General features: G+C 39.6%; 1 protein-coding gene across 3 annotated transcripts in view; it reads left to right on the top strand.

Annotated features, from left to right (window-relative positions):
- CFAP47 (cilia and flagella associated protein 47) overlaps positions 1–20,616 on the top strand; it is a 502,187-nt gene that overhangs the window by 13,569 nt on the left and 468,002 nt on the right. For all 3 annotated transcript variants that reach the window (XM_070365964.1, XM_070365963.1, XM_070365962.1), the window contains exons 4-8: positions 1,174–1,312; positions 3,489–3,717; positions 4,144–4,304; positions 6,479–6,600; positions 8,822–9,057. In XM_070365964.1, the coding sequence (XP_070222065.1) occupies positions 1,174–1,312; positions 3,489–3,717; positions 4,144–4,304; positions 6,479–6,600; positions 8,822–9,057 (887 nt within the window). The remainder of the gene's footprint in view (positions 1–1,173; positions 1,313–3,488; positions 3,718–4,143; positions 4,305–6,478; positions 6,601–8,821; positions 9,058–20,616) is intronic.

Genomic DNA, 20,616 nt, shown 5'->3' with positions numbered 1-20,616 from the left:
TGCCAGGACTACAGAGATGAAAAGGAGATGGTATCTGATATAGACTGCATGCTCTAATATAGGCACCCGACATTACCATAAACTGTGGACCATTTCTGCTTTCAGAATAAGAAATATTTGTGCCCTCCTTCTCATATGCTTTTTTATTCTAGAAATTCATTCCTTTCACCCTTTTCCTCTGTGAACTACATTAACTACATAATGAGTGGTAGTGGTGGCTATAAGTATAAGCCCTGTGGTCAGAAACATCCAGGTGAAAATCCCAGCTCTATTAGTTATTAGCTGTAGTAGTCAACTATTGATGTGGAAGGAGCCATGCCATAATTCTGTAGCTTAAAAAAGCAATATTCTTTCCTGGAGAACTCCATGGACAGAGGACCCTGGCAGTCTACAGGCCATGGGGTTGCAAAGAGTTGGACTAATGCTTTTGTGCACATTAGCAGGAACTTGACTAAACTGGGTGACTCTGCTTCAGGTTGAGGCAGCCAGGCTGATCTGTTACTAACTGCAGGTCTGGGAGTCAGTTGGGTGGCTCTCTCTGCTCCACACTTGCTCCTTATGGGGCATAGGCCAAAGGGACAGCAGTTTCTCAAAAGAAACACTTTGAATGGTAAGAGAGCAGGAGAACATCTGGGGTTGGAGCTGTCTTGTCACTTCTAGCTCCATGCTATTGGCCAAAGTGAATCACATGATCAGGCCCAGTCAAGGGGTAGGAAAACATACTTAATCCATGGGAGTGTGACATTAAGCATGCAGAGAAGATTGAAGAATTGGAGTTGATCATCTAATCTGTCATAATAATTGTGTATTTTTGGACAAGTGACTTGACCTATCTAAGTATCTATTTCCTTATTTATAAAATGGAGGTAATGCTTGAGCCTGTATCACTGATTTCATTTTGAGGACTAAGTAGAATAACATATGCATAGCTCTTAGCATGAGTGTCTGAGCAAAGTAAGCAGACAGTATATTTTAGCTATTGGTGAGGGTTGAGTCTTAACAGTAGACTGAAATTTATTGGATGACCCTGGAGACTGAACTTACAATCAAAGCTGTGATTCTTGGTCCACAGTAGACCATATACTCTGTAATGTGTGTCTGTCCCCTACTAAGTGAGTGAATGTTAACATCATAAGGATCCAAATGTAAACCATCTGCTCTCATTCTCCTTAGGTATCTTTAAAACAGAATACCAGGGCCAACTATCCATTGTCATTTTTCCAACCAGTGGTGTTGTGCAGCCCAAGTCATCAGTGGTTATTAAAGTGGATTTCTGTGCAGACCAGCCCATAGTTGTAAACGAATTGGCAAAGTGAGTATATACTATGGTTCTTAATTCTAGTGTAGTGCTTGATAGTTTCCTGTTTCTCTTTTCATATATGCCTGTTGTCTTTGAATGTATGTTAGCTTCTTTGACTTTGAGTCAGCATTCATTCATTGAGTATCTGCTGTTTGCCAAGTACTAGAGACTGAAAAAATGGGAAGAACTGGAGAATGGCATATGGGTACACCTAGTAGGAGCTCCTAGTTTGAATTTTGTGGGGGTGAGGGAATGGATCAAGAAAGAGCTCCACTAAGGAGGTAGTAGTTGAATGAAACACCTGTTGTTGAGTAGAAATTGGCCAGCAAAGAGCAGTGGTGTGATTTGGGCTGAGTGTGTGTGTGCGTGTGTGTGTGTTTGTGTGTAGGAGAGGTGGATATTGGTGATGGGAGAAGGTTAGAGGAATGATTTCAGGCAGAGCAGGTAGAAGATGACTTTCTAGAGGTTAATAGACAGTGTTACACATCTTGAGATCTGAGGCAAAGAGATGGAGGTGAGGAGTGATGAAACCAGAAAAACAGAATGGTACAGGGTCCAGTTAAGTACCTTATAGGAAAGCTTTTTTTTTTTTTTGGCTATACTTCTCAGTTCATTAGTAGGATATGCAGTCAGTATAGTGAGTCACCACTAGTATTAAAACAATGATATAGAAAACATCAGAATGCATCTCACATACTAAATTCAAATGGCATTTTGTAAAACTTGTTTCATGTGTATGTGTGTCTGTGTGTGTATGTATTTTGCATTGCAGTGTAAAATACATTTCTCACTGAAGGCTACAGCTCAAAAAAAATGTTTGAGAAACAGTCGTGAGCCCTGATACAAACTTAGATTTTATTGTAAAGGCTGTGGAATCTCAGGAAAGTTTTAGGATGGGGTGTCCTAATTAGTTTTCATTTTAGAAAGCTCACATTAATAGCAGTGTACAAAATCAAGGAGTACAGATGTGGAGTGGATAGCCTGACTAGAAACTATAATAGTAAGGCAGAAGAGAAATAATGAAGGCCTCAGCTAAGATACAGATTGGGAATATGGAGAGAAGTGTGCAGAATGGAGGTATGTTATGGAGGTATGTTTGACTAGATTTAGTAACTGGTTATAGAAAGACAAAGTAAGAGGAGGTTCAGGTCTGTGGTAGAAGATCTTGACTCCAGTTGTAACGTTGGAATTGATTTGCTTTGCAGAATCCTTTGGAGCCTATTAGATTTACTTATATTGAGTCCCATAAAAATTTTTGGTCTAGGTATATTGCTTTGAGAGTTGTTAGTTCATAAATTGTAGATGAAGCATGAAGTGTTAAAAATAACTTTGAGAAAGAGAGTAGAGTATAAAAGAGTAGGAGAGAAACAGCATTATTCATGGAATTTACAAAATACTCAAGTCTTACGAGAATAAGAAGGTAGAGTCTAAATAAGTTGAAGGAAAAGCATGAAAGTATGGTGTCAAGAAAGCTAAGTGAGGGGAGATGTGTAAAGACATGGTATGAACCATGCCCAGTGTGACAGAGATAGAGTGTAATTTAAAGACTTTGGTGATGGCTGTGTTTTGGTCATTGATTTGTGCTATCTGATGGGGCAAGATTCAAAAGGATTGCGTTTATGCCAGAGAGGGATAAATGTAAGGTAAAGGAAGTTTCAACAGTAAATTCAGATTAGTCTGAAAAATGAAGTTTTATGAGGGGAGATATTCATTTCAGCAAATAAGTGGAGTTTTGCCAAGATACTTTGCTTCATAGAGAATTGGGTTATTAGGATGAAGATGAAGTTGGTGAGTGGACTTGTGGAAATGGGATGATTAGAAAAGAATCTCAGAATTCTAGAACTAGAGGTGGCCATATAAATCCTTCTATATAACTCTAGTATTTAAAGAATAATTGGTGATATGGAAATATCAATAAATTTTTTTAGGTCAATTCATGCAGTTATTTTCCATCTTTGTTGTTTCCCGGAGACAATAAATTAGGTTGCACATATGCCATTCTACTGTGCAAGTTCAGACAGACAGAAGGACATGACAGTCTCTGTCACATACGTGAAAGGAACTTCCTTTAGGTCTTTGAATTTTAATTATAATGTGATTTTATAAAATTTCTGTTTATATAAACATTTAGGAGAAAAGTGTATAGAATTCTAATTAAAATATATATGTATAATTCATTATCTTGTAGAGTGAGTTTGCAAGATCATCCAGACGTATTCTTGAATATCAGAGCTCATGTGGTTGAGCAGATTATTGAATTATTAAACATAAATAATGATAAAAAGTTGGAATGCATTAGCTTTGGTTCTGTTTTCTTTGGAACGTCAAAGATTGAACGTGCACTTCTGTACAATAATAGCCCAGAACCTATAAACTGGGTAGCCATAATGCAAGATGATTCCGTTGGAGAAGAATTGGTAAGTAAATAATGGAACGGAGGAAGATCAGGTATTATGTTTTGAAACAGATTGTTTTGAACTCACTAATAACCAACAAGCTGCTTAATTAATCTAAAAATGTTTTAACGTGAAGATATGATTTCATTTCATGTGTTTCCAAGGGTGACCTCAAAAAGTTTAGTAAATCAACCTGACCTTGATAGTAATAGATGGGTATTAATATATCTTAGTGGCTAATTGTGGGGGTTTATGTTCTCATCAATTTTTCAATAGTTCTTTAAGTTTTATGAGGTGCCTTGATCAAATTTACATATGTTACTTTAAAGACATACATTTTCTCTATATCTAGCCTCTGGAATTTCAATAATTATTTTATGACCACATTTTAAAATACTTTTTGTATATTTGCCTTAATATTCTTTTATTTCTGATTTTATATTACAGGGTACAAATATTAAACAAAGAACAGATGTTGCTTTAAATAATCTCACCTACTTAAGGAAAATAAAGAGCATAGATATTACCACAATTATCTCCTGTGTTCCTAATGAAGGGAGGTTACTACCTTATCAAAAGAGTTTAATTACATTTTGTTTCAGCCCAAAGTAAGCAAAAATTAATTTCATTATGGTGTTATTGATCAATGGAAAGTATATTAATGGTACATTCATCAGATTGATTTTAATAGTAAAACTTGGCAGAAGGCACAAATTGGATTTTTCTTACTATGGTTCTAAATATTTCTAACACGGTTAACATTATTCCAATATTTAAAAATGTTTGTAAACACCTTCAGCTCAGTTCAATTCAGTTCAGTCGCTCAGTCGTGTCTGACTCTTTGCGACCCCATGAATTGCAGCACGCCAGGCCTCCCTGTCCATCACCAACTCCCAGAGTTCACCCAAACTCATGTCCATCGAGTCAGTGATACCATCCAGCCATCTCATTCTCTGTCGTCCCCTCCTCCTCCTGCCCCCAATCCCTCCCAGCATCAGGGTCTTTTCCACTGAGTCAACTCTTCTCATGAGGTGGCCAAAGTAAACACTTTAGTTTAAATTAAAAATCTCTCCAGACCTTGTGGAAATGAGATGGTGAAAGTTTGGGGTTGCTTTGAATTGTGCCCACAGACCAGTCTGTTCTACCAAGACCTTACTGTCCTTCCAGAAATAGTCACGCAGTGGCTAGGAGCATGGAGTTTGTTGTAGATGCCTTCAGAGAGGATGCAGTGCTCCTGCCAGGGCCAAATACTTAGACTGAATATCAGAAATATTAAGCCTTTCGTAGCTGCTGGGATCAACCACACTTGGTTGCAAAAATTCATACAAATGTTTAGGACTTTTGCCAATGTGTAGTTTTCCCTGTGCTTGGTTTGGTTATTTAGTTTGAAAAATATAATTGACAACACTGTTTTAAATATACAGTAGCAATTGCAGGTACACTTGAGAGATTGTAGTGTATGACAATAACTGATCCAGTTGTCAGTATGTTGACCTTTGTAAGAAGGCAATGTTTAATGTATTTCTCTCTGTGACAACCGGGTCACTTGGTGATACCAATTGTCTGATGAAGACTGAGTTGTGGTTTAATTTAAGGAGAGTAATAAATCAAGTAGTTGTTCTATTTGTACAATCTATAATTGCCTTATTAATCATCCCTTCATGCAGGAAATTTCTTTGGTGAATCTGTAAGATTCTGTTTAATACACAATCTTTGAAATTCTAAATGTTCTTTTCATGGCAATATGTTCATTTTATTTGAGAGTCTAGCATGAACTGAGAAATAAATATGATTTGTAGTCTTAAAGGTGTTCTCAATATGCTATTTGAATTCCTATGTAATATTTCACATCAACCTTCTTGTATATATATGAGTATCCAGTGCTAAAAAGCTGAGCTGTAGGTAAGGCAATGGAGAAGGCAATGGCAACCCACTCCAGTACTCTTGCCTGGAAAATCCCATGGATGGAGGAGCCTGTTGGGCTGCAGTCCATGGGGTCGCAAGGAGTCGGACACGACTGAGCGACTTCACTTTCACTTTTCACTTTCATGCATTGGAGAAGGAAATGGCAACCCACTCCAGTGGTCTTGCCTGGAGAATCCCAGGGATGGGGTAGCCTGGTGGGCTGCTGTCTATGGGGTCGCACAGAGTCGAACACGACTGAAGCGACTTAGCAGCAGCAGAAGCAGCAGGTAAGGCTTGTGTCAGGGCACAAGCCTGTGACATAACCCATCTGTGTCTTTGGTCCTACTTCCTTTCTTCTCATCTTTCCTTTGCTTTTCTCCTCTGCCAATATTTGGCTGTTACCAAATCCTGTTCTCCAAATTGCCTTTTCTCCTCTAACAAGAATGTGGCTAGAAATATATGCTTAGTTCATGGGAGGACACAGATATGTACCAGAGATTTGCAATTACACCCGGGTTGTAGGAAGGACCACTATAGAGACTTGAACAGAGACCTTAGTTAGCAATGAAGTTTGCCTGGAAAGAAAATCCTTTACACAAAAAGTGGCAAGAGTTTGACAATTTAGTATATTTGAATCCCACTTATCTTGCAAATATCATCATGAACTCAGTGTTTTTGACTTCACATATATGAGTGTGAGCTTCTTTTGCAAGTCTCAGTATCTTGTGAGGTAATTTTGGAAAATGGATCACACTTATCTTTTTATTGCTGAATTCCATCTGTGTAGATTTAGGTATTGGGTTGATATTCCCTTTTGAGAGATTAATAAAATGTGTCATCTTTGCTTTAGAAATAATTGATTGTAATTTTTTCACAGGCTAATCATTGATGTTCAAAAGAATGATCCTTCACATAGGCAAGACTATGCTGTTTTTTTGAGATTTGAGTCTGTAGCAAGTAAAGATGGGTTTTTGAGAGATGATAATCAAATCATCAAAAGTAAGTGTGAAATGAACATTATCATCAAATATATAGCTGTTTAAATTCTTTAAAAGTTTGGACAGCAATATATGTAGAGGCAATTTAATGAAATGTATAATTATTGATTAGAATGAAAATGCAAACATTCGAGAGACCTTAACATGTCTTCTGTGAAACATTGAGAAAAGTCATCCTCAGAATCATTTATATAATAATTTTCCAATTTAAAAGTTAAATGACTTAATTATTTTCAGATGACAGTAGATAAACATGGTGATGTAGAGTTAAAGAAATAAAATAAAAACAAAAAACAACCTTGTTTCTTTTCTTCGTAAGCCTAGATTTTCTCTTAGAGATTAATATAGGAACAAAAGATCTATTTCATTTTTACCAAGCCTTTAGCTCTCTTAGAATCTACATAAAGTAACAGTCAAAGAATAAGGCCTAGAGTTCTAGTATCAATAAATAGGATGCAGTATCTTGTTATAGGATATTCATAAGTGCATGTGCTTTGTAGGTCACATGTAAAAATGCAGTGAACTCTGTACATTTCAGGTAATGTTGGATGAGTTGCAGTGAGTAAAATGGAATTGAAGTTCAGTTTAGCAAGAAAGATCAAAGAGAAAATAAAAATATAGGCAGATGAGTGATGAAATCCAGAAAGATGACCATGGCAAGATAAGAGTCTAGAAGATTTGTGTGTTGGTATGAGTGATGTCATTGAGCAGAGTTGAACAGTGTTCCTAGGGCATAAATTGATTGCTTTGTTACTGTTTATGCTATAGTTGATGATACTGAGCTCTGTCTGCTGACCATAGACAGAACATTTATTCTAGGCTTTCAAGTTAATCTAGTTTTCAAAGGCTAGAGATAGAGATGCTAGATTTGCCTTAGAATCTTGGATTGGCTAGTAAGAGTATGAGTGAAGAAATATAAACCCTATTTTTGGCATTCTAGTTGTAATACTTTCTCTGCAAAACTATTCTTTCACTCAATCAAAGCCCTCATTTCATAGTGACTACCTTCTTTTCTAGTACTCTATCTCCAAAACTTCATATTTACATTGTTGCTCAGCTTATATTCCATTGTTCATAATTTTAATCACTTTCCTCCAAGTATATGTAAACCTCTTGGCTCAACTCCCACTGTGGCTGAGTGGAAAACCTCTAATCTGATTCAATTCAACTCTCAGCCTACTCCAGGGCTGCACCTCAGAAGCTAAATGGGCCAGTGAAAAACACAAAACCATTAATCCCAACTGAGTCCTGGTATTTGCCATTACTACTACATTCCTCCACTCATTCACTTTCTCCTGATCTGAGATTAGTATTCACCCAGCTTCTCTTCTCCCCTGACAACCCCAGTCCTTCCTTCTTCATCTTCACTCTAAGCTGACAAATACAATAAGTGACCTAATAAGACATTTCCACTTGGATTTCTACCAGATGTCTCAAAATTAACATGTCGAAAAAGAACTGTTGGTTCCCCATAGCCTGTCCCTCCTGAAGTCTTTCCTGCCTCAAAAAATGACTTCATTTCTTACGTCACTTCATTCCATTTCATTCCATCACTTCAGTTGCTTATGCCAAAAACCTTAGCATCATCATTTATTGTGTTCAATCTCAATTCTACTGCAGTCAGTCAGCAAATTTTGTTATCTCTACAGTCAAAAGTATATCTTATGTCGGATCTTTTCTTACCATTCTTCTACTACTCTTCTGCAGCCATACTTCATTCCTAAGGGTTTCCCCCCCCTTTTTTTTTTTTTTTTTGAGCATGCCAAGTCATTCCTACATTAGAGTCTTTGTATTTGCTGTTTGCTTGTATTTAGAATAGACTTAAAAAATTTTTTTTCCCATGATTTTCTTCCAGGGTCCTTTATATCTTTGCTCACATCTCCCTATCAATTCTTTTTGGAGTTCCCCATATAAATGAGCATCCCCAAGACATTGTACTCTGTCTCACCTTACTTTACCTATTTATTTTATTGTCAGTGTCAGCTCACTAGAATGTAAAATCCATGAGAGCAAGGACATCACCTGTTTTATTCACTACTGTACTCCCAAGGTCTAGAAAAATACTGACACAGAGAAGGCATTCAGTAACTTTGTTGAATGAAAGATTGAATTAGATACCCATGTCTCATCAAGTCTTTCAGATGACACTCTTTGGACTGAGCAAATATATTCTGGGTTCCCAAAACACTTTTAATATTAACAAACTATTATTGCTTTTATAGGTGGCTCATTTCAGAAAGTAGAATTAGCCCTGACAGGCTCAGGACTTCCAGTCTTACTACAGTTTGATCCTGGAAGGATTCTTAATTTTGCACCTTGTTTCATGGGTGGACATTCAGAGATTCATTGTGTTATGCAAAATCGATCCAAATCCCTTCCTCTGATGTACCACTTTAAAAAAACTGCACATTTTAAAATTGATCCTCAAAAGGGCAAGATTGATGAAGGATGTATACAGGTAAGATTATCATTCTATGTTTCACATGCTTTAAATATTTTAAGGTTGACTAAAAAGCCATGCATAGGATTAAAACCTACATTTGTTGTACCAGTGTTTAGAAATTTAATCTCTTTTGTGGCCTGGTTATGAATACTTTTGTATTGGTGAAAGTCAAAGTGAAGTCGCTCAGTTGTGTCCGACTCTTTGCGACCCCATGGACTGCAGCCTACCAGGCTCCTCTGTCCATGGGATTTTCCAAGCAAGAGTGCTGGAGTGGGTTGCCATTTCCTTCTGCAGGGGATCTTCCTGACCCAGGAATTGAACCTGGGTCTCCCACATTGCAGGAAGACACTTTACCGTCTGAGCCACCAGGGAAACCTGTATTGGTTTGTATCGGTACTTGTACAATATTCGTAATTATTTCTTACCTGCCTTTCATGTGCCAAAAAAAAAAAAAAAAAAACCTGTAGAGAAAGCAAAGAAGTGCAAAACAGTTCTGCTTCTATGGATTTTTTTTTTTTTTTGAGAGTATTTATTTATGTGCCCAGGATGTTGACCCCTAAACTTAAATATCCAGCACGGAGCTTTGACCCTCTCTCACAAGGGTGGATCCAGGCATGGTCCTGGAGCCCATGTCTAGGGCACTGGAACCCAGGGACCAGAGGCAGGAAGCCTCTGAGCCAGCGGCTGCTAATAGCAGCAAATGGTGAAACGGTGGTGGGAACCAGGCCCTCTTCCCCATCCCAAGAGCTGAGGATGGTTGGCCAAGCTTGAGTGCACACATGTAGGGGAAATGGAAGTCCAGTGCCATGTGCAGAGGCTGCAGCCTGGTTTCCGGCCCCAGTGCCAGGAGAGAGGTGGTGGCGGCAGTTTTGCCACCAAGAGGCCCAGGTCTATGCACTCCTGTGAGGCGAGGCGGTAGGGGGAAAGCAGGCACTAGAGTCTGAGGACTTGCTGAGAGATGCATCCTCCCAGGCCAGCTCTTAAGAGGCTGGTGTGGAAAGTGCCCTGCAACTACCGTTCATGGGCACCGTGCATCGGGGGCACAGTGAGGGGTGGGGGGGTCGAGGCTGGCGTAGAGTTCAAGAAGAATGCCAAATGTCTTAAAACAGATCTGTAACAAGGTGATATAGAACCTCCAGCCAGATAGAAAGGTCTGCCAAGATGGCAATGTATGAGCCAGACCATGAAGGTTGAGTTGAATTTTCAAATGGAAAACAAAATGCTTAATTGGCGGAGGCCTTGTAGAGCTATCGATGCAGAGCACAGAAGTTGAATGCCAAGACATACCTGTGAGCACTAAGGACAGCTTGTGGATGTCGGGTTTGCTTTTTCTCACTACTCAGACAGTTCTGTCCCAGACCCTCTGCCACTTGTTTTTTGTTTGTTTTGTTTTAAGTAAACTGTTATTGGAATGTAGCCACTCTTATTTGTTACCTATTGTCTATAGCTGCTTTCATGCTACAAGGGCAGGTTAAATGGTTGTGAGTTGTATGGTTCATAAAGCCTAAATAGTTACTGTCTGGTAATTAACAGAAAAAGTTTGCTGAGTCTTGCTCTAAACACCATTAGACAGGAGTGGTTTGTTTCACCTCAGGTTCTTACTTTATCATCTTTACTCCGATGCATAGTGATATGGTTCATAAAATTATTGATGGAAGCTTTCTCCCAGTTGCAATCAAGAGCTATTGCATACATGTTTAAATGCATGCAGTTCATATGTATGAGCTTCCCTGGTAGCTCAGCGGTTAAAGTGTCTGCCCGCAACGCGGGAGACCTGGATTCGATCCCTGGGTTGGGAAGATCCCCTGGAGAAGTAAACAGCAACCCGCTCCAGTATTCTTGCCTGGAGAATACCATGGAGGGAGGAGCCTGGTGGGTTACAGTCCACTGGGTCCCAAAGAGTTGGACACGACTGAGCGACCTCACTTTTGCTCTCATATGTATAACTCTTCCTGCTTCATTAGAATCACACTCCCTCCCCCCATTTTCAATAGAGCTAATTAGTCTTCAGAGAATAACACATGCTAACCACCTTATGCAAAACATTTTATTTAAAAAAAAAAAAAATTTTCTTTTTAATGGCTACTTAGACTAAGCACAGCACAGCACAGAGACTTCCTTCAGTCTGTCTCTTGACCTTACCAGCGTAATTCATTTTCTCCAGTAACCTGCATATCTTTCAAAACGTAGCTGATTTTCTCTGATCAGAGAAGCTGGCAAGGATCACAGGAATCACAGGAATCAATTTTTCTTAGCAGCCAGCTCCGAGTGTTAAAGAGTTTGAAGCTGAAAGACCGATTATCAATTTCCTACAGAAGTGCTTTACACGAGGAAGAGAGAGTGGAGATGGAAGTTGAGAAAGCCTAGTGAGAGGAACAAAATGAGTGAAAGATTTTAAAATAGCAGTGTTTTAGAAAAAATTGAAAATAATAGCCCAAAGAAAATAAAGGCTCTGGTGAATATATAATGTGGGAGCATATGTCCTACATCCTTTTGATACTTTACTTTTGCTTGTTGAAATAAGATGTTTCAGAACTTATCACAGCATCCAACTTCAATTTTGATTAGGATTATCTTAGGAATGGGCCAAGTACCAAGGAAACAAGAAAAATATTACAGCATGAAATATATAGAGGGAAATGATAGTAATAGGCTATTTTTAAGTTTGTGTGTATATGTGTGTGTGTAAGTCGCTTCAGTCATGTCCGACTCTTTGCGACCCAATGGACTGCAGCCCACCAGGATCCTCTGTCCATGGAATTTTCCAGGCAAGAATGCTAGAGTGGGTTGCCATGACCTTATCCACGGAATATTCCCAACCCAGGTGTTGAACCTGTATCTCTTATGTCTCCTGCATTGGCAGTCGTGTTCTTTACCACTAGTGCCACCTGTTCAGTTCAGTTCAGTCGCTCAGTCATGTCTGACTCTTTGTGACCCCAAAGACTGCAGGATGCCAGGCTTCCCTGTCCATTACCAACACCCTGAGTTTACTCAAACTCATGTCCATCAAGTCGGTGATGCCATCCAACTATCTCATCCTCTGCCATCCCCTTCTCCTCCTGCACTCAATCTTTCCCAGCATCAGGGTCTTTGCAAATGAGTTAGCTCTTTGGATCAGGTGGCCAAAGAATTGGAGTTTCAGCTTCAACATCAGCCCTTCTAATGAATATTCAGGATTGATTTCCTTTAGGATGGACTGGTTGGATCTCCTTGCAGTCCAAGGGACTCTCAAGAGTCTTCTCCAACACAACAGTTCAAAAGCATCAATTCTTCCACACTCAGCATGCTGTATAGTCCAGCTCTCACATCCATACATGACTACTAGAAAAACCATAGCCTTGACTAGACGGACCTTTGTTGGCAAAGTAATGCCTCTGCTTTTTAATATGCTGTCTAGGTTGGTCATCACTTTTCTTCCAAGGAGTAAGCGTCTTTTAATTTCATGGCTGCAGTTACCATATGCAGTGATTTTGGAGCCCCCCAAAATGAAGTCTGCCACTGTTTCCACTGTTTCCCCATCTATTTGCCATGAGGTGATGGGACCAGATGCCATGATCATAGTTTTCTGAATGTTGAGCTTTAAGCCAACTTTTTCACTCTCCTCTTTCACTTTCATCAAGAGGCTCTTTAGTTCTTCTTCACTTTCTGCCATAAGGGTGGTGTCATCTGCATATCTGAGGTTATTGATATTTCTCCCGCCAATCTTGATTCCAGCTTGTGCTTCATCTAGCCAAACATTTCTCATGATGTACTCTGCATATAAGTTAAATAAGGAGGGTGACAGTATATAGCCTTGACGTACTCCTTTTCCTATTTGGAACCAGTCTGTTGTTCCATGTCCAATTCTAACAGTTGCTTCCTGACCTGCATACATATTTCTCAAGAGGCAGGTCAGGTGGTCTGGTATTCCTATCTCTTGAAGAATTTTCCACAGTTTGTGGTGATCCACACAGTCCAGGGCTTTGGCATAGACAATAAAGCAGAAATAGATGATTTTCTGGAACTGTCTTGCTTTTTTGATGCTCCAACCGATGTTGGAAATTTGATCTCTGGTTCCTCTGCTTTTTCTAAAACCAGCTTGAACATCTGGAAGTTCACAGTTCGCATATTGCTGAAGCCTGGCTTGGAGAATTTTGAGTATTACTTTACTAGCGTTTGAGATGACTGCAGTTGTGTGGTAGTTTGAGCATTCCTTGGCATTGCCTTCCTTTGGAATTGGAATGAAAACTGACTTTTTTCAGTCCTGTGGCCATTGCTACGTTTTCCAAATTTGCTGGCATATTGAGTGCAGCACTTTCACAGCATCATCTTTCAGAATTTGAAATAGCTCCACTGGAATTCCATCATCTCCACTAGCTTTGTTCATAGTGATGCTTCCTAAGGCCCACTTGACTTCACATTCCAGAATGTTTGACTCTAGGTGAGTGATCACACCATTGTGATTATCTGGGTCGTGAAGATCTTTTTTGGATAGTTTCTCTCTGTATTCTTGCCACCTCTTCTTAATATCTTGTGGTTCTGTTAGGTCCATACCATTTCTGTCCTTTATCGAGCCCATCTTTGCATGAAATGTTCCCTTGGTATCTCTAATTTTCTTGAAGACATCTCTAGTCTTCCCCATTGTATTGTTTTCCTCTATTTCTTTGCATTGATCACTGAAGAAGGCTTTCTTATCTCTCCTTGCTATTCTTTGGAACTCTGCATTCAAATGGGTATATCTTGTCTTTTCTCCTTTGCTTTTGGCTTCTCATCTTTTCACAGCTTTTTGAAAGGCCTCCTCAGACAGCCATTTTTCTTTTTTGCATTTCTTTTTCTTGAGATGGTTTTGATCCCTGTCTCCTGTACAATGTCACATATCTCTCTCCATAGTTCATCACGCACTGTATCAGATCTAGTCCCTTTAAATCTATTTCTGATTTCTACTGTATAATCGTAAGGGATTTGATTTAGGTCATACCTGAATGGTCTAGTGGTTTTCCCTAGTTTCTTCGATTTAAATCTGAATTTGGCAATAAGGAGTTCATGATCTGAGCCACAGTCAGCTCCTGGTCTTGTTTTTGCTGACTGTATAGAGCTTCTCCACCTTTGGCTGCAAAGAATATAATCAATCTGATTTTGGTGTTGACTATCTGGTGATGTCCATGTGTGGAGTCTTCTCCTGTGTTGCTGGAAGAGGGTGTTTGCTATGACCAGTGCGTTCTCTTGGCAAAACTCTATTAGCCTTTGCCCTGCTTCATTCTGTACTCCAAGGCCAAATTTGCCTGTTACTCCAGGTATTTCTTGACTTCCTACTTTTGCATTCCAGTCCCCTACAATGAAAAGGACATCTTTTTTGGGTGTTAGTTCTAGAAGGTCTTGTTGGTCTTCATAGAACCATTCAACTTCAGCTTTTTCAGCATTAGTGGTTGGGGTATAGACTTGGATTACCTTGATATTGAATGGTTTGCCTTAGAGATAAACAGAGATCATTATGTCATTTTTGGGATTGCACCCAAGTACTGCATTTAGTACTCTTTTGTTGACTATGATGGCTACTCCAATTCTTCTAAGGGATTCTTACCCACAGTAGTAGATATAATGGTCATCTGAGTTAAATTCACCCATTCCAGTCCATTTTATTTGGCTGATTCCTAAAATGTCGATGTTCACTCTTGTCATCTCCTGTTTGACCACTTCCAATTTGCCTTGATTCATGGACCTGACATTCCAGGTTCCTATGCAATATTGCTCTTTACAGCATCGGACCTTGCTTCCATCACCAGTCACATCCACAACTGGTGTTGTTTTTGCTTTGGCTTGGTCTCTTCATTCTTTCTCAGAGAAGGTAATGGCACCCCACTCCAGTACTCTTGCCTGGAAAATCCCATGGACAGCGGAGGCTGGTGGGCTGCTGTCTATGGGGTTGCACAGAGTCGGACACAACTGAAGTGATTTAGCAGCAGCAGCAGCTTCATTCTTTCTGGAGTTATTTCTCCACTGATCTCCAGTAGCATATTGGGCACCTAGGAACCTCGGAAGTTCATCTATCAGTGTCCTATCTTTTTGCCTTTTCATACTGCTCATGGGGTTCTCAAGGGAAGAATACTGAAGTGGTTTGCCATTCCCTTCTCCAGTGGACCATGTTTTGTCAGAACTCTCTACCATGACCCGTCCATCTTGGGTGGCCCTACATGGCATGGCTCATAGTTTCATTGAATTAGACAAGGCTGTGGTCCATGTGATCAGTTTGGTTAGTTTTCTGTGATTGTGGTTTTCAGTCTATCTGCCCTCTGATGGAGAAGGATAAGAGGCTTATGGAAGCTTCCTGATGAGAGAGACTGACTGAGGTGGAAACTGGGTCTTGTTCTGATGGGCAGGGCCATGCTCAGTACATCTTTAATCCAATTTTCTGTTGATGGGTGGAGCTGTGTTTCCTCCCTGCTATTTACCTGGGGCCAAACTATGGTGGGAGGTAATGAAGATAATGGCGACCTCCTTCAAAAGGTCCCATGCACGCACTGCTACACTCAGTGCTCCCTACCCTGCAGCAGGCTACTGCCAACCCACGCCTGCACTGGAGACTCCTGGACACTCACAGGCAAGTCTAGGTCAGTCTCTTGTGGGGTCACTGCTCCTTTCCCTGGGTCCTGGTGCACATAAGGTTCTCTTTGTGCCCTCCCAGTTTATTTCCCAGTCCTGTGTAAGTTCTGGTAGCTCTATGATGGGGTTAATGGCAACCTCCTTGAAGAGGGCTTATGCCATACCCACGTCTGCTGCACCCAGAGCTCCTGCCCCTGCGGCAGTCCACTGCTGACCCATACTTCTACAGGAGATGCTCAAACACAGTTCTGTCTCAGTCTCTGTGGAGTCCCTGGGTCCTAGTGCACACAAGGTTTGTTTGAGCTCTCTGAGCGTCTCTGGCAGGAATAGGGTTTGATTCCAAATGCAAATTCGCCCCTCCTACTGTCTTGCTGGGGCTTCTCCTTTGCCCTTGTGCGTGGGGTATCTCCTCACAACCGCTCCAGCAAAGCGCAGCCACCTGGGAAGACTTTTAATTTATGGTAGGAATAAAATTAGTTACAGTTGATTAGGGATGGGCTGTCCCTAGTGGTTATGTTGAGAAAATATGTAGGATGGCCAACAATTTAAGTGGATGCCATATGAAAATGTTAATTCAGTTTGAGTGTAGAGGGCATATCTGAGTGTTTAGAGAAGATACATGGATGAGAGTTGATAAATATGTGGGTGAAGAGATAATGAATCACTGTTGAGAAAGGAACATTTAAAGAGGGTGTAGTAAAGGGTCTTTCCTTTCATATTACATCAATTTTTTTTCTGTTCACATAGGTTTTTAATTTCTGTAATGCAAGACAGACCTAAAGTATATTTGCCACTTAAATTTTGGTCAGCATATAATCTTCTGGGCATAGAAAGGAATATATACTTATATATATCTCTGAAACCAATTTGGAAATTTCACATTGAGTGGGACTCCTGGGAACTCCCTATGCTATATAAAATTTTCAAACTCAAAAAATCCCATCAGTTCAGTTCAGTCGCTCAGTCGTGTTCGACTTTTTGCGACCCCATGAATCACAGCATGCCAGGCCTCCCTGTCCATCACCAACTCCCGGAGTTCACTCAGACTCACATCCATCGAGTCAGTGATGCCATTCAGCCATCTCATCCTCTGTCGTCCCCTTCTCCTCCTGCCCCCAATCCCTCCCAGCGTCAGAGTCTTTTCCAGTGAGTCAACTCTTCGCATGAGGTGGCCAAAGTATTGGAGTTTCAGCTTTAGCATCATTCCTTCCAAAGAAATCCCAGGGCTGATCTCCTTCAGAATGGACTGGTTGGATCTCCTTGCAGTCCAAGGGACTCTCATAGCTGATAGTTAATTTCCTAACACAATTTTTGGGGCTTCCCTGGTGGCTCAGAGGTTGAAGCATCTGCCTGCAATTTGGGAGATCTGGGTTTGATCCCTGGGTTAGCCCTCTACATTTGTAGATTTCTTGAGCAGTTATAAGTTTCAAATTAATAAAAAATGAATGTAAGAAATGTAGGGGACACTGGAGAACTATGACTTCCACAGGCTGGTCAACTAGCCTCCAAGTATTTGGAAGTATGGTAAAATTATTATTTTCCTTTAATACCAACTGTATTGAAGCATCATTCACATACCATAAAATTTACTCACTTAAAGTATACAATTCAGTGGTAATTAGTGTATTCACAGAATTGCGTGACTATTAGCACTGTCTAATTTCACAATGTTAGCATCACCCCAAAGAGAAACACAGTGTCCTTTAGTGGTCACTCCCCCTGCTCCCCATTCCTCAGCCCCTGATAACCACTAATCTCATCTATCCCTATAAATTTTTCCTGTTCTTGACATGTCATATAAATATAGTCATATAGTATGTAGACTTGTTTCTGGTTTCTTTCATTTAGCATAATATCTTCAAGATTCATCAATGTTGAAATATCAGTAACCCATTGCTTTTTATGGCCAAATCATATCCCATGGTATGGCTATACTACCTTTTGTTTATCCATTCATCAGTTGATGGCCATTTGAATTGTTTCTACCTTTTGGCTGTGGTGAAGAATGCTGCTATAAACATTCATATGAAAGTTTTTATATGGATAAGTTTTCTTATGTATGTAGTTTTTACTATAGAAACAAAGTGTAATAAAACAAAGGGGGAACTTTAAAACTTTGAATACAGATCAAGGTGCTCTGAGGAATGTAGCAGTAAATATACAGTTTATAATTATCCCACACATTCCCAGTTTTATGCTCAATGTTATTTGTCCTCAGCTTTATTGAGGTACAATTGACAAATAGGAATAAGGTGCACATGGGTTGGGAAGCTCCCCTGGAAGAGGGCATGGCAACCCACTCCAGTATTCTTGCCTGCAGAAACCCCATGGACAGAGAAGCCTGGTGGGCTGCAGTCCATAGAGTTGCAGAGACAACTGGAGTGACTTAGCATGCATACATGCAGCGTGCACAATTGTTTTGATAAATGTGTACATTTTGAAATGATCAGCACAGTTAATCTAATTAACATATTCATCACCTCAAATTTTAAATCTTGATTTTATGGTGAGAACATATAAGATTTACCCTCTTCGTAAACTGCAGGTATGGTATTGTTCCCTATAGTCATCAATATAGTAGTCAACAATATAGTATTGTTCACTATAGTCATCAGGCTGTACATTAGATCTCCAGAATTTACTCATCTTGAGCAACTGAAACTTTGTACTCTTTTGACGAACATCTCCTTATTTCCACCCCCCTCCACCCCCGGCCCCAGGCAGCCACCATTCTACTCTGTCCTTCCAACAGTTTGACTATTTTAAACTCACATATATTTCACATGTAAAATTCATGTAATATTTGTCTTTCTGTGTCTGGCTTGTTTCATTCAGAATAATGTCCTTCGAGTTCATCCATGTTGTCAGCAATGGCAGTATTTCCTTCTTTTTTAAGGCTGAATGACATTCCACTGTATGTGTACCATATCTTCTTTATTCATTCATTGATGAACATTGAGGTTATTTTTGATTCTTGGCTATTGCAAATAATGTTGCAATGAACATGGGAAAGCAGATATTTCTTGGAGATATGGATATCATTTCCTTTGGATATATGCTTAGAAGGGGGATTCCTGGGTCATATGGTAGTTCTATTTCTAATCTTTTTGAGATGTCCTCATACTATTTTCCCTAATTGCTGTCTAATTGCTGTATCAGTTTACATCCCCACCAACAACAAACACCAAAAAAGGTTCCTTTTTCTTCATAACCTCAGCAATGTTTGTTATCTGATTTTTTTTTGATACAGGTGGGATGTAATAGCTCATTGAGGTTTTGGTTTGCATTTCCCTGATGATTGGTGATGTTGAGCACCTTCTCTTATACCTTTTGCCATTCATATGTCTTCTTTGGAGACATGTGTATTCAAGTGCTCTGCCCATTTGTTTTTTTTCATTATAAAGTGTTCCATATCTTATTCATTTAATTTGTGTGGCTTTCAGCATTTTGATATAACCAGAGCTCTAAACATACATCTTTTCACATTTTTGCTAGTAATATATTACGAAATTCTTTTCTAGGTTCCATTTTTTCCTTTTCTTTTTTTTAAATTTATTTTTAATATAAATTTATTTATTTTAATTGTAGGCTAATTACTTTATAATATTGTATTGGTTTTGCCATACATCAACATGAGTCTGCCACAGATGTACACATGTTCCCCATCCTGAACCCCCCTCCCACCTCCATCCCCATACCATCCCTCTGGGTCATCCCAGTGCACCAGCCCCAAGCATCCTGTATCATTCTGCCTGTTTTTTAACCGGGTTATTAGTTTGCTTTTGATTTGTAAGTGTTCCTTATATATTCTCCATATTAACCCTTTATCACATATATGGTTCACAAGTATTTTTTCCCATTCTGTAGGATGTCTCTTCACTATATGGACTGTTTCTTTTGCTGTGCAAAAGCTTTTTAGTTTGATGTAGTCTTGTCTATTTTTCACTTTTGTTACATGTGCTTTGGAAGTCTTATCCAAAAAATTGTTCTCAAGACCAAATATGTGATGTTTCATGGCAAAGGAGTTGTGCATAGTTGGACATAGTGATTGATCCTTTGTGTCCGTTGCTGCTGCTGCTGCTGCTAAGTCACTTCAGTCGTGTCTGACTCTGTGTGACCCCATAGACGGCAGCCCACCAGGCTCCCCCGTCCCTGGGATTCTCCAGGCAAGAACACTGGAGTGGGTTGCCATTTCCTTCTCCAATGCATGAAAGTGAAAAGTGAAAGTGAAGTGGCTCAGTCGTGTCTGACTTTGTGACCCCATGGACTGTAGCCTACCAGGCTCCTCTGCCCATGGGATTTTCCAGGCAAGAGTACTGGAGTGGGGTGCCATCACCTTCTCCTTGTGTGTGTTACTGAATTCAATTTGATAGTATTTGGTAGAATTTTGCACATATATTCATAAAAGACATTAGTCTGTAGTTTTCTTGAATGCCTTTTTACATTAGAGTGAAACTGGTATCATGGAAGGAGTTAGAAAATGTTATCTTTAATTTTTGAAATACTTTGTGAAGAACTGGTGTTCATTCTTCTTTAAATGTCCAGTAAAAGTCACCATCAAATCCATCTGATTCTGGACTTCTCTTTGTCAGAAGTTTTCAGATTTCTGTTTCAATCTCTAGTTATCCTATGGCTATTCAGATTTTCTGTTTCTTCTAGAACCATGTTCAGAAGTTTGTGTCTTAGGATTTGTCCACGTCATCTAGGTTATCTAATTGGTTGGCACGTGATTATTTATTGTTTTATTATTCTGTCATATTCCTTTTTATTGATGTAGAGTGGTAGTGATATCCTTTCTTTTATTCCTGATTTTAAGAAGTTGAGTTTTTGCTGTTGTTGATTGTGGCTTGGTGAGTCTAGCTCAAATTTTTTTCAATATCGTTAATCATTACAAAGACATAGTTTCAGGTTTGTTGATTTTCTCCATTGCTTTCTAGTCTCTATTTCATGGTTATTCCTTTCCTTTTGTTTGCTTTGTTTACTTCCTTTTGCTCT

Source organism: Bos mutus, chromosome X, assembly GCF_027580195.1.
Source record: "Bos mutus isolate GX-2022 chromosome X, NWIPB_WYAK_1.1, whole genome shotgun sequence".
NCBI lineage: Eukaryota > Metazoa > Chordata > Mammalia > Artiodactyla > Bovidae > Bos > Bos mutus.
This window is presented reverse-complemented; position numbering and strand designations above follow the sequence as displayed.